A 14,707-nucleotide genomic window follows, 5' to 3' on the forward strand; every position below is an offset into this window, starting at 1 on the left:
TTTCCTTTCAGTTCGTGAAGAAGGCCTCAGAAAAACTGAGCAACATGAGTGATGCATTTTTTGGCCGCTTGGTTCCATCAGAAGATCTGGTCCTAAAAACTCCAAACTTGGCAATTTCGCTGAAAAAGGTCACAGCTAATGATGCAAAAGGACTCAGCATGGGAGATGGACCAAGTAAATTTAAGCTCCCGAGCAGCCTTGGAAATATAGGTGGTGGAGAGATAAATGCAAAGGTATAATGCCATTCTTATCCGAATTCACTTAAGAATGATTCGAGTCATCGCTGCCTTAATTTGTAATTACACTTTCTTGTCTCCACGTGTACTTAATTAATATGATAAAATGACAAAATCTGTTTACACCAATTTATGTATGCGAGCAAATCTTCTGGAGTTAACCTTCTTCAGTAAAATTACTAACACCAAATCGTGTTCTCTTTCAGATGCAAGCTGTTGATTTTAACCCTTTCACTTGGGACAATAGCAGCAAGAAAATCAAATCACGCGTCACGAGTCTTGAGCTTAAAAGCAATAGCGCGGAAAAGATAAATGTTTCAAACCTTGACAATGACATTGAGATCTTGATTCCCATTTCAAGTCCATCTCAAAACTCCACCAACGGGACACAACATAACTTTCTTAAGCCAAATGAAATCTCAGTTCGAAGTTATTACGCAGAACTAGCCAATGTTCCTGTATCTCTTAAGTTGGGTATAGCCAAAGCAGGATTACAAATCAGTCTGTTCATAAAATTTGGAAAAAGACCGACGATAAATGACTTTGACCACAATTTTACAATAGCGTTTACATCAACGTGTAACAACCAAACAGATGCTAATGCAACTTGCTCTATCAGAGATAGCTCGGTTACAGTGATCCCTTTTAAGCCAGGCTTCCTCTACGCGGGCTTATTGTTTAAAAGCCCTAAGAATGAAAGTCAACATTCCAGGCAGAGGAGATCCTGTTTTGGAAATCGTCGCGAAAGACGGTCGTGTGTGGGCGTAAAAGATCCACCACCAAAAGGATTTCTTAGCTCTGTGATTCCGAAATATGATCCAGACACAGACGCTAACTACACTTTGACCATCACTCAGTCGAGTTGTTTATATTGGTCAGAGAACACAGAAAAGTGGACCGCGGAAGGTTGCCGGGTAAAAATAAATTATTGCATAAATTTTCTGCTGCTAAGTAAGCTTTACCGAATAAAATCCCTCATGCAATTGTCACTGTTGCCTCCCTTCAATGACGATAGCAACCGATTAGTCATTCTTAACATATCTACGAGAGGGATTTTTTGGTATGAACATTTCAGATTTAACATTTGGATGCGAATTAGCTATAAATTTAGCATTAAAACTATTAATCAACTTGTTTGCTTTTTTGTCTTCTCTTTTGTGGCCAACGTGTCTCAGTATTCATTACTAAAGCAATTTACCAATTCAGCTCGGGATTAAAGTTTGCTAATTTAATTAAGATCGCGCTTGAGTTTAATTTTGAAACAATAATTTACAAAAGTCGAGGTGGATAATTGTTTTAATATATATCAAACAGATACAGAAGAAGTAGTCTGATTCTTTCATTATACCAAATAATGGTAGGAAAACGAACTCTTGACCCGCACTTTTGCATCATCGACTGCTCGAAGATGAATAGTACTTGCTATTGACATTCGAAATAGCTAATTAACGCACACGAAAACTGCTAATCCCTTGTGTGCTATGCGCTAAAGCACAGTATAATGTTCAATTCTTTCGCTAAATTGATTCCTTTTCTTTTTGTTAAAGGTAAGCCAAGACTCGAACACCACCCATCTCAAATGTCTCTGCAATCATTTAACATCTTTTGGTGGAAACTTCATCCAAGCACCAAACCCAATTGACTTCGACAAAGTTTTTACTGAGTTTTCAAACCTTGCTGAAAGTGGCAATATTTCAGTACTTGTGACAATTGCCTGTTTTTTCCTTCTGTATCTCGTTATCTTAATCTTTGCAAGGAGGGCCGACAAGAGAGATGCAGACAAGGTAATCATATCTTAACCTGCAAGACGTGTAATTTGAATTATTTTGATCTCTGAATGTTGTTGTTGCTTTTTTTTTAGATTTGCCCACCTAAATTGATACCACTTGTGAAAGAAGGAGCCTATTATTACGATATGGTTATAAGCACCGGCGTTTGGAAACATTCAGCAACAACAGCTAACATAACCATCAGTATAAAGGGCGAAAATTATGAGCAGAATCAAATTCCATTGAGGGATAAAGGGGAGAGGAGCGAGCTTTTTGGACGTGGGAGTATCAACAGCTTTGTGCTCGTGTTGAAAGAATCCATCGGCCCTTTAAAAGAAATTACTTTGGATCACGATAATTCGGGTGATAATCCATCTTGGTTTGTAGAAACCGTAGTTATACAAGACCGTCAGACCGGAGAAAGGTGGGTTTTCCCTATAAATAGATGGCTTGCGTTGGAAAAAGACGACGGCCAAATAGAGGTTACTGTGGACAGCAAATCTTACTCTGCCTTCTCCGCTCAGGTTCGTTCGCGCTTTGCCAGAAAAATTGCCGACAGTCACTTGTGGATGTCAGTGTTTGGAAAAGCATGTAGCAGTACCTTCACACGTGTGCAAAGAGCTTCATGTTGCCTTTCAGTTCTGTTTAGTGCAATGATAGCAAATGCCATGTTCTATAACATTGGTGGTGAATCCGATGGTGCGATACAAGTTGGGCCTTTTAAGTTTTCTTGGAAACAGATAGTCATCGGAGTACAAAGTGGCATTATCATTGCACCAATAAACATAATAATTGCCTTCCTGTTTAAGTCTAGCAGACGGAAGAAGAAAAGGAGTGAAAAATACCAAGTAACAGACGAGGCCCAACGACTTTTGGATGAAATAACGGACACCGGTTGTTTGCTTCCCAATTTTTTTGTTTATATGGGCTGGTTTCTTTGCTTCTGTACGACAATGGCAGCAGCAACATTTACGCTGTTTTACAGTCTAATGTGGGGAAAAGAAACCTCTGAGCAGTGGCTTGCTTCTATTCTAATTTCCAATGGACAAGATATTTTCGTTGTGCAGCCCACGAAGGTTATGTTAGCCGTCATCGTCATTTCCTTTCTCCTGACAAGAAAGAACAAAGGCAAATGCGAAGAAGAAGAAGAGACTGCTACCGATCCACACGCAATTGAGATAGATTTTTCCTGCGATGATCCCAAACAGCGCTTTAAGAAATATCAGCGGGAAAAGATGAGGGAGAGATCTAAAAAAGAAGCGCAGTTGACAAGTATGACAAGAGACATTATTCTGCATTTAATATTTGTCTTTCTTTTGGCCATCGTATCTTATGGAAACAAGAACGGAAATCGTTTTCTGATGACCACCGAGACGAGAAATCGATTCAATAAGTTTAATCTGGTAAGATTATGTTTCTCGATGAATAAAAATGATTTTTGTCCGCAGTTGTAAAATATTTGACAGTATTCAAAAGCTATTTCGCCTGGCAATCGATCCTTATATCAGTGAAAGATTACAGACTGGTGGATGTTTAAAAGAGAAATAGGTATTAAAGTCCGTCGCAATACCACAACTAGCGATAGCAAGTGAGCAGGCTAATTTATGCATGTTTCTGGTGAATATAAATAATGACTTTTACCTTTGCAAAAAGGTAATAGCGATGTTACTATGGATTTCATATTTAAGTTTGCTTTTGAATGAGGTAGGCGTTTGAATTTTTTTATTTATTCATTTGTTATTCACGGTTTGCTATTTGCATTAAAGATTGACGGCGAGTCTCTTTCCCCCTCTCGCTTCGTTCCTGTATTTTGATTTATTGCTTTACCTTTCCTTCTTCGTTTGTTTAATAATCATGCGATCATGCGAGTTACACATTCTATCTTTTTGACAGGTCCTTGGATCTTAAGTTCTTATTCTTTATTCTAGGTAAAGGATGCGCACATATTAGAGGCATGGTTAAGGAACGAATTCATATTAAACATTTATAATCAGGCGTGGTACAACGGACTTGAAGAGGAAAACGATGTGTATATCGGGAACAAGATGTCGGTATTAGTGGGAATGCCCTGGTTGCGACAGCTCAGAATTAAAAAAAGTAAACTTAGATCAGAATATATCATTTTCTTAAACAAACAGGTTATCACAAAGACAATTTCTACAGTGACGATAGACAATGGAGATTCTAAATTGGTGGGAAAAATATCCTTAATATACAATTGCAAAATGCTTGTTTAAATAGGAAAATGTCATAGTGACTTAATTAATTCAAATAACTATAAGTGCATGTCTAGTGATCTGGAAATCAAAAGGCTCCTAACTTACATACTAAATTATACAACTACACTACTACAGGCTCTAGAAAATAAGGCATTGGCATAAAAGAACATGTACTTGTTTGCTGATACATTTCAACTCGCTACTCATGACTTGACTCAAAAGCATTTTTAGAACCACAGATTTTTAACCCGATATCAAGAAACTTCATTGGCGTGTTTTTTTTTTTCTTTTGCCAGCATTTTTCTCCTTCTCTCTTTCTTTTTATCATCATTTATCAAAAATGCAAATCTTAAAGTAATTTATTCCAATTTTTTTTTTATTTGAAGAATCCTGCAGATCACTCCCTAAAATGATAGCAGATTGTTATTACGACTATTCTCCAGAAAATGAGGACACAACTTTGCTAAGCCTTCCAGGTTGGATACCTCTATCCCTCAATACTTCGTGGCCCAATGCTCTCCAAATTTGCCCTAAGCCTTGGCGATATCAATCAGCAGCAGAACTTCGCAACGATCCCATTCTAGCGTCTTACAACTCTTATGAAGGGGGTGGTTATGCAGCAGTCATGGGATACGATGAAAGCACTGCACAAGGCGTCCTCAACGAGACTATTACTAATGGATGGCTTGATCGCCAAACTCGGGCTGTAATTCTAGAGTTTGCTGTTTTCAATGTCAATACAAACTTGATTAGTGTTGCCACGTACTTTTACGAGGCCTTAGCTACTGGTGCAGCCTACACTGCAAGGAGAATTGAAACACTGGAGTTGTACAGCACTGAGTCAGGAGCTCTGATGTTTTTCTTGATTGGCCAGTTTCTTTTCATGGCAATGGTCCTCTTTTATTTCATAGTTATGTTAGTTCACCTTTATCAGCAACGCCTAGGTTTCTTCAAGTCTGTTTGGAACATGGTGGATTTCTTTATGATTATTTTCTCTGTAGCCTCTGTAGCATTTTACATGATCAGAGCTAAAAGCATTTTGAACACTATCAAATCTATTCAAGCCAATCCATATGAAATTGTTCATTTCCACACAGCGTTAAATTGGCTTAACCTAGAAAATGCGTCTATTGCTATGGCTGTTTTTATGGTGACAGTCAAGCTACTGAATCTAATTCGTTTTAACCCACACGTAATATACTTGTTTTCATCTTTTCGCCAATCCGTAGGCTATCAACTCTCGTATGTGCTCTTTTTTCTGATCGTGTTCAATGCATTTGTTGTAACAGGTATGCAATTTTTTGGTGGTGTGGTATTAGAGTATTCTAGTTACCTCAACGCAGTCATGTCTCAATTCGAATTCCTGTTGGGAAAAGCAGTCCCAATGGACGCTCTTCGAAGGGACAAACCCTTCATTGGGCCGACGTTTGCGTTTTTGTTTTGTATATCCACAACTATATTTCTTATGAATATGCTTGTTTCTGTCCTCAACGAATCATACGGTGACGCAAAAACAAACGCAGAGGAAAATGCAAAAGAGCTTGAAATGGCACGTTTTATTGAGGAGCGTTTAATGGACATTTTCCACGAGGGAAGTAATCGGACTGAGTTTAAGTTGTTTTGCGATGAGACAACATTCGCCAACATGTGCCTTTCTGAAGCAGAGCCATTCTGTTTAAATTCTGAAAGTATTATCCAATGTACAGAGGAACGAATGCTAAAAGTTGAAAAAAGACTGACTGTTCTCACTCAGCGAACAGAATACATGGAGGCTGATTATTTGAAAGAGGAAAATGACTTAAATGACCTCTTGTTATTAATGATAAATCCTTTGGTGCGTGACTCGGAAAAGAAAGCAAAAGATCTTCCCTAAATGCAGAGATGTCTTATTTTAGAAGTTAGCTTAGTTTTCTTTTCTTGGAAGTGTAGATATTATTAAATGTCTTTCTTTTAGGTAACTGTATCTTATAAGTAAGGATTGAGGGAATATTTCCAACACAAAAATTATCAAACGAAATGAACGAGGTTTCGTCATTGTCGACTGTCATAATCGATTAGAAGTGTAACTTAGTTTTTGCATCATAAAAGGATCTATAGTTATGCGCACACGACGGCAAATACCTTAAGTGACAAAATATGTGACTATTAGGAAAACATGTTAATTAAACAAACAGTTTTGCTCTGATTGAGTATTGACTACTTGCTTAAGATGTCCGGTATGTGGCCTTTCATGTGTCAAGCAGTCAAGTTCCTGTATAGGGTTGAGATGGTAAAATGGTCTTTGAGGTTCATTGGCTCCATATTGCGTTCCCTCTTGATGTGGTTTCCGATTCCGGTTGAGCTTTGAAGTTGGGCATCACGTTGATGCCGGCTTAAAGGCGGGTGGTGCCTGTCTTTATTCGAAATACCTAGCCACCAGGTTTTCGCGAAGTCAACTGCGCCCTTTCCCCCATAGTCATGTTTTGACGCTCAACTACCCTCCAGCTCTAGAGTGTTAGCCCAGTGTCTGAGGTGTGGCACAACCCCATCAACCAAGGTTATTAACATAAGCCCCAATTAGCCACAGAGAACAATGCCAGTTGAAGATCACTTCATTAAGAAATTTTTCTACTCCACTTGCTAAAGCAAAGTGGTAATCCCATTTATAAACACTTTGCTCATGAAGGTCGTGCGTTGACTAATAAATATCGATTTCACTAATTCGTTGTCGATTACTGATTAAAGCATCAAACGAGAGGTGTTTTGTTTTTACCGTAACTACAGTCGGTGACAAAATTGTTGACTCGTTGGCCTTTTCAACCCTCTATCACTTCAATGTTGATTTTAAGTTAAAGTCTTCGCCCAGAAACTCCCCTCTCTTCCCCCCCACCCCATAAAAACATAGCAAAACAAAACAAAACTTTTTGTGATTCCATGAACCTTTAGCTCCCAACGGGCAACATTGAATGGTGGAGGGGTCTTGTCGATGATTTAAAGTGTGGTGGAAACAGGAGTGTTATCCACACATAAATAATGTTAATATAGGTTTAGCCAAAACTGTAATAAAACTCTTCAGCACTGGCTGTAGAAGAGTTCCTTCGAGGGGATTTAGGGACCAGTCCTGGGTATGGGTAGGGGAGAGAATAGACTTACCTCTTTCAACTTTGGAGGGGTTGAGGAAGAGAGGAATACATATGGTAAACAGTTACAAATAATACAAAATTGCAATTTTGAAAACTAGAAGATACACATTAGAATCATCAAACCCTATGCATCCCAGCAAAAAGAGGATCAATTACCACCATAACTTCACCCAAACAATCATTCTCGCCCACAGGAAATCATTAATTTTTGTCACTACTTAATACAATGTTTACAACAGTTCTACCGACAGAAATGCATCCACACTACCTTGAGTGATCCCAAACTCATGGGTAAAATGGAGTTAGCTGAGTGATTGTCAAAATCAAATTACTGCGCCACACTTAATGTAAACATAAACATCGCTGATTCAATCTTATTTTATTTCAATTTTGGGAAAGGCCACATTTATTTCTTAGGGTAAAACAATACATCTTCGACAAAGCGCGATTTTGATAAGGAAAACCCTGCGATAGTTAACTGAAGAGAGAATGATAGAAACTTGCTCACGCCGTCAGCTTTCATTTGAAAACTTTCAAGGCAAAACATACTCCCTAAACATTTCAAAGATAAGAAAAGAAATAATTTAAAGGATACGAACACTTTGAAATGTTATTCAAAGCGATAAACTGGCGCGAAAGTTTTAAAGCGATGAATGCCAAAGTCATCGTTTTACCGAAACGTGATCTGAACTACAAACTGAAGCAAGTATCAAACGACGATTGTTAAAAAGAGTTTTGAGTTTTTCTGGGCCTTGGCGTAAGAAAAAAACCTATATAAAACACGACTTACCTCACCTCTTTTCTCAGATTCTTTGTAGTTAGCTTCTCTTTGTTGATGACCTCTTTTACGTCTGTTTTCTAGAGCCCTTTGCATTTCCTTCGCACGTTGCTCTTCACTAAATATTTGCCTTTTTACTTATGCCTTTCCTTCTTCTCTTTCGCGTTCTTCTCGCCGTATTCTGCCTATTTTAGCATCCTTTCTAACTTTCTTGCGCATTTTTCTCGACTTGCTTTTCGCCTTTTACGTCTTGCTTTCTTTGGTCGCCCTGTCTCCTTCTTTCCAGCCTATTTTCCCTCAAAACCCTTTCTCCACAAACTTGAATTATAACAATTTACTTCGGTTGACAAAGTTTTAGCTCTGTCGGTATTGTTGCTTTGCGAGTTGATTAGAAATTGCAAACTACTGAGAATTATTGTTCAACTAAAACCTCACCAATTTCTTTTCCCACTCAAAACATGGGTTACATTTTATTTGCTTACGCGGCTTCACATCTACTGGCTCACGTGAAGCCCTCGTGTGATGCCTAACTGTGTGCCCGCGGTACGCTGCGCTTAAGCTCGGCACTCGGCAATGCGCACTTCATCGTCAACCGCCGGTGTCTACCGGCGCACACTAATGGGGTGCCCAAGTTACGCTGCGCATTACCTTCTCCTTCGCCCTTCCACTTCAAAATGGCTAAGATAGTGCCCCTATTGCAGTTAGCCGCGCATACTGAAAGTAGCACCTTGTACGGTCGGTAGAACGGTCGTAAGTCCAATTTTTTTTGGCTTCATGGGTTACTACTATTTCGTCTAATTTGTCTTTTAACTATTATATCGGAGCTGCGAGCTCCGATATAATAGTTAAAAGAGAAGATTCTCTGGGTTAGTCTCATTCGTAGGGAACGAATTGCTTACAGAAAACTGTATCGACTGAAAACTGTCTTAATGAACCCCCGCCTTTATCATCGTCAGAATATCTAAAACAACTGTGTCTAGGAAAGCCTATGTATTCATAATTTAATAACCTCTACAGTAACTTTGTAATTATAGCCTAGGTAGTTCAGCAAAATAATATTACAGTTGGGGGTTCTCGTTCATATTCACAAAGGCGCAAAATGAGTACAATATTTATTCTGCGAGCAAAATCAGTAGTCGAGTAAACAGTTCCCCAAAAAGAAACCTATCGAACGAATAAATAACGAAAAGCTTCTGAAGTTCGGGATAGCTGTAGGATACCTAACCGCTCTGATATGTGTGATCGTATTCATAAGCATCCTGTAACAGGCTCTCAGTCAGCCAAGACAATCAAAAAGTGGATAAACCAAGGTTAGCTTGGTTTGTCAAGGAAATCGCTAAGCGTCGCTCACCCGCTTTTTCACTTTTTTTCCATAACCAATGGCCTGAAACAGGTTACTCTGACTAATTAAAAAATTAAAAATAAATGAGGAGGTAATGAAAGAGATGTGTTAAGAAATTATTTTGTTTAATAACAACCCTGGGACAAAAGAAAAAATTACGTTTCTTGCTACCTTCAATCTAAAAAATTATTCGTTTTTCTATTTGTCTATCTTACCATCATATAGATGATATTACTTTCATTCCGTCGAACGAATATTTAAGGCAAGAAACATGGCTGCAGCAAGATAGGAAAATTACTCAATTTCCCTTCTTCAATAACTTGATTGATATTTCTCGAATATGAACTTCCATGGCTAGAGCGAAACCTGAGTAAAAATTAATGTGTATTTTTTCACTGAAATCTCAGCGGGGAAATTTTTCCTGTCCGTAAACAATTATAATGAAGAGGGTTGTGCATCGAAACATTGATCACGTAACACGCTTTTGCTCAGTTTGAGATAAAGAGGAGACAAAATGAATGCTCAAAGGCCTTTACTTTTATTAAAAAAAAAACCCGCTTTGTAAAGGTTTAAATCTTGATCGGGGTAACTAGCTGATATTTAGAGAGTAAAGGTATGTTTTTCACGTCTGATTTTGTACCAAAGGACACTCTAATATGAGAGTCAATTATGTTGATTAAAATTTATCAAGTATGCGCTTCCATGGCCATCGCGCAAATCTGATTAAAAACTGATGTATAATTGTTCCTTCATTGAAATCTCAGCGGGGAAAGTTTTCCTGTCAGAAACAATGATGACTAGGAAGATTATGTATTGCAACAATGATTGCGTAACATACCTTTGCTCGGTTTGGGATGAAGAAGACGCAAGATGAGTGTTCAAAGGCCCTAACTTTTACTAAAGGTGAGAAGGCTGACTTCTTTGATGTTTCCTTTTTTAGAATGGTAATCTGAGAGATAAACGTATTATTTAACCTACAGAAAAAAAAAAAAAAAAAAAAAAAACCGCTCTCTGTAGGTTTAAATTTTGATCGGGGTAACTAGCAAAGGTTTAGGGACTGAAGGTATATTTTTTTGTGTGATTTAGTACTGAAGGACTCTCTAAATATTAGAATCAATTACTTGGTTCAAATTTATCGAATATGCGCTTCCACGGCCATTGCGCAGATCTAATAAAAAATTAATGTGTAATTTTTTCCTTCACTGAAATCTCAGCGGGGAAGTTTTCCTATCGGCAAAAAACTACAATTAGGAGGATTAGGTACTTGGGATAAAGAAGAGGCAAGATGAATGCTCAAAGGCTCTTACTTTTATTAAAGGTAAACAGCCTGACTTTTGAATGTTTTCCTGTTTTAGACTGGTACACTGAGAAATAATCCTACTTTTTAACCTACAGAGCAAAAAATTCCTCTCTCTATAGGTTCAAATCTTGTCCGTGGTAACTAGTAGAGGTTTACGGAGTGGAGGTATGTTTTTCTTGTGTAATTTTGTAATCAAGGACACTCTCATATTAGAAAGAGGGTTTTCTTTTTCGATATTAGGATAGTTAATGAAAGTTGTGCGAAATGGGTTACTTATGCTCCTAAAGCCTTTGGAAATGTATTTTTCTCGTTTGGTTGCTATCGCCTTTATTCAGGGGATGTTTTGTGTTACAACGAAATTATATCATAAGCATTTGCAGTTACAATTGTGTTTTACTGGAACAATCGTCGAAGAATTGCCTACAGGGCTTCCACGCTTTACAAAGCATTGCAAAGACGCTGCTAACAAAAATTTACGATTACTGTTATTCCAGTAACATGTTTTTTTGTTTCCATGCGGAATAATTCTAATTAATTCAAAGTGAGGTCTACTGAAAGCGACAACTCCGCAAAAATAGAACGTTGGACTGTGAAACAGATGGCTTCGGGAACGAAGGTCGAGATTTAAATACACGAAACAGGAGCAAACAATCATCTAACCCCGATCATAATTAAATGTATCATGATTAAATGAATCATGGTATTTTTTAAATTTTTATACATGTCTCCTGAGAGTTAATTGTGCTGATAATGTATATTTTAAACAGTGGCTTTTGAAAGAAAGAACCTTGCTAGTTAGATATTTAGCGCTCTATGCAGTGATCCATGTTGGGCTCATCTCCTTAATCTTTCCTTCCAAGGCCAGAAGTTTAAGAAGTAAATGACTAACTCTTATAGACGGCTTAAAAATTACGAAACACCTCCTTGAAAGCGTTACCGTGGCCCGTGGACAGGGATAGGAAAATACTGACCGGGTAAAGACCCAATCAGATTGCAGGATTCGTTACCGTGCCCTCTAAAAAGAAAATAAATATATTTATGCATTTTGTTACTATTCAATTTGACTTAGCTAAAAGGAACCACTCAATCAAAATCTGATCATAAGGAAACAAGTAAAGCACCATAACATTGCTTGAGATAGACACAGACCTCCTTAACTGAAGATAAACATTGAGAAATAATGTTAATAATAAAAAAAATTGTGGAATACCGGGTAAATTTTTCAAAAAATTAAGAAAAAAAAAACCAAATTGAAACTGCAAAAACCACTAATATTGTGGACTAACTAGTATTTATTTTTCAGTTCACCCATGCACAAGCAATCCATGCAAAAATGGAGGATCTTGTGTAGAAAAGCCTGATAATAGTTACATTTGTCAGTGTCACGGTGCATATAATGGAGATAACTGTGATAAAGGTAAAGTCATCAATCACATTATTACTGATGATGGGCAATATACTTCCAACATAGAATAATCACATGAAACTAGCATTAAAGTGCCAAACCTGTTGGCTATTCTTGAAAAAAAGTAGGAGTAAAAGTTTGAACCTAATTCAGCAGGAGAAGTCAAGTCTGGTAAGGATCCCTGATTTTTGCGGTTTAACACTTTTCGCTCGATGAAATACGTCTAAAGTAATCTATTACATAAATCTTGTCGATGCTATCTTTATTTTTAATTATACTACAGATTGCAACGATCCACTGGGCATGGAGGACAAAATAATACTAAATTGGCAACTTTCAGCCTCCACAAAATGGAAGAGCTCACATGGACCCAGGAACGGGAGGCTGAATTTTGAAGGAGATGGTGTGAATGTAGGAGGATGGGTGGCTGGTGTACATAATACAGACCAATGGTTCCAGATTGATTTGCTTACCTACTCCACTAAAGTTACACGAGTGGCAACGCAAGGGAAGGCGGATTCCCTCCAGTGGGTTAAAAGCTACAAAGTACAGTATGGTGACGATGGAGTAACTTTTGAGCACTACAAGGAGCAGGGAATTGCTGCAGATAAGGTAGGCTGGGCATAATAGTTTACACTGACGCAGTTCATGAAGCCTCTACAAATTAACCTTCTGGACCGTCAAAGTATCCAACAAACTGCATACTGGTGAAAAGTCATTCATAGGTTTAGCAACGACTGCTTCTCTAGCTGCACCTCTACAACTTTTCCTTGGTTTCCATTTTTCGCTTCATGTTTGGATGTTGCCCCTTGTTTGAGATTGGCATTTTTCAGAGTCGTTTCTCGCTTCGCTTTGGTGAGCTTGCACAACATCAGACATCTTACCTCTGACCTGCACTTCCACGGAGATCGCTCCGCATTGGTACCGGTAGAAACTGCTACAATTCTTCCTCTCATGCAATGCTATATCATTGTTTAATTCAAATATCTACTAATGAGGTTTAAATTGTTCATTTCCAACTTATTGGTATCTCATCTGTTTCAGGAATTTTCTGGAAACTTTGACCAGAACACTATCGTTTCTCACAGCCTTACCGTTCCAATCATTGCGCGTTACATCCGCTTTCAACCTCTTGCCTGGAGTAACCAAATAGGGATGAGAGTAGAACTTTATGGTTGTCAAGGTACACATTTATGTCATTGAAATCAATTGTTTCAGACTTATTGGCCTCACCTGGACGAATACGCAATCAGGGTTACAGAAAAAATGTACACCTTCTTTAGCAGTCTATCCTTCCTAAAACTGTTAGCACCTAAGGCATGGATAGAGTCCTCAGGATTACTAATGCATGACTGACATAATGCAGAAATTATCAAAGACGACCAGTTATCGGTCTATTCTGTTAAGCTCTGCAAGATAAACTCTCCTCCATAATGATTATTCCCAAAAGTAGCTCGGAGTAAATAATCGCTAAAATTTCATTTTTTAAGGAAATATTAAGTTTAGAATCGCCCTTCGATTTTTTTCCTCTATTACTTCTCTAACAATACCTATTGTTATTTTCTCGTAAGCAAATAATTTGTCTTTTAGAATGTGGAAAACCTCTCGGCATGGAGAACTTTGCAATCTCGGATGGAAGCATAAGTGCCTCGTCCCAGTATTCCTCGTATCACGGCCCAAAGAATAGCAGACTCAATTATGAGAAAGGCAGTGGAGGTTGGAGGGCTGGAACTAATGCCAATTCATGGCTGCAGATTGATCTCGGGCATCTCTTCACCAAAGTAACGGGTGTGGCAACGCAGGGAAGACATAGCACAAGTTGGCTTCATCATGTAACCAAATACAAGCTGCAATATAGTGAAGATGGAGTGAGCTTCCGATACTATAGAGAGGAAGGAGAACGCAAAGATAAAGTAATATCTTAATATGACACGTTTAAAACAATGCATATAAGCGGCTTATGAGATCATATCAACATAAATACAGAAAACGGTTTAGATGGTTACCTCTTGTTCAAAATCCCTCAATCTATCGAAGGCTCAGAGCTTTGGGCTCGATATCTTTTTGAATGTTTTCGATGTTACGTGACAGGTAATACAATAGTATCGAGACGATTTTCGATGCGCTTTTCACGCTCAGTTAGATTTTAAGCTCACACACGGTGATAAAACTCAAACACAGCTAACGTCCCTAATATATATATATATATATATATGGTTTCGTGTTAAAAAAACAAACAAACAAACAAACAAAACAGGATTGCGAAAATATGTCCAAACTGGCTTGATTTTTAAAATTTATACAAATCGTTATACAAGTCTCAGAGTGACTGCAATCATGTTGTGGTCCATCGCATAAAAACAGTTGCTACACCAAAACAGGACTGATACATTTATTTTAGGCATGTTAACACGCCAACATAAGGTCGGCGGTGGCCATGACCTAGGTTTAGGATAAACGAAGTGTTGATAGTGGAAGAAGAGGACTTTCCTCAGCGCCATAAAAAGTGTCTTACTAGGAGACGCATAGCTTTAAC

At 38.1% G+C, this 14,707-nt stretch overlaps 2 protein-coding genes across 2 annotated transcripts in view; one reads left to right on the top strand and one right to left on the bottom strand.

The window, feature by feature from the left end:
* LOC131787205 (matrilin-4-like) overlaps nt 1–14,707 on the bottom strand; it is a 402,738-nt gene that overhangs the window by 43,419 nt on the left and 344,612 nt on the right. The gene's annotated exons all lie outside the window — the stretch shown is intronic.
* Nucleotides 159–6,273, top strand: LOC136282175 (polycystin-1-like protein 2). Its single transcript, XM_066169496.1, has 6 exons — nt 159–233; nt 443–1,150; nt 1,784–2,020; nt 2,098–3,408; nt 3,934–4,102; nt 4,611–6,273. Exons 1-6 carry the CDS (start codon nt 159–161, stop codon nt 6,095–6,097), a joined length of 3,987 nt encoding a protein of 1,328 aa, XP_066025593.1. The 3' UTR covers nt 6,098–6,273.

The sequence above is a fragment of the Pocillopora verrucosa genome, chromosome 7 (assembly GCF_036669915.1).
Source record: "Pocillopora verrucosa isolate sample1 chromosome 7, ASM3666991v2, whole genome shotgun sequence".
NCBI lineage: Eukaryota > Metazoa > Cnidaria > Anthozoa > Scleractinia > Pocilloporidae > Pocillopora > Pocillopora verrucosa.

Bases quoted from the DNA above. Each gene is read 5' to 3' on its own strand.
- LOC136282175 (XM_066169496.1), top strand. From the start codon at position 159: ATGGGAGATGGACCAAGTAAATTTAAGCTCCCGAGCAGCCTTGGAAAT. The intron at 234-442 runs GTATAATGCCAT...GTTCTCTTTCAG, and splicing joins GTGGAGAGATAAATGCAAAG to ATGCAAGCTGTTGATTTTAA. The intron at 2,021-2,097 runs GTAATCATATCT...CTTTTTTTTTAG, and splicing joins ACAAGAGAGATGCAGACAAG to ATTTGCCCACCTAAATTGAT.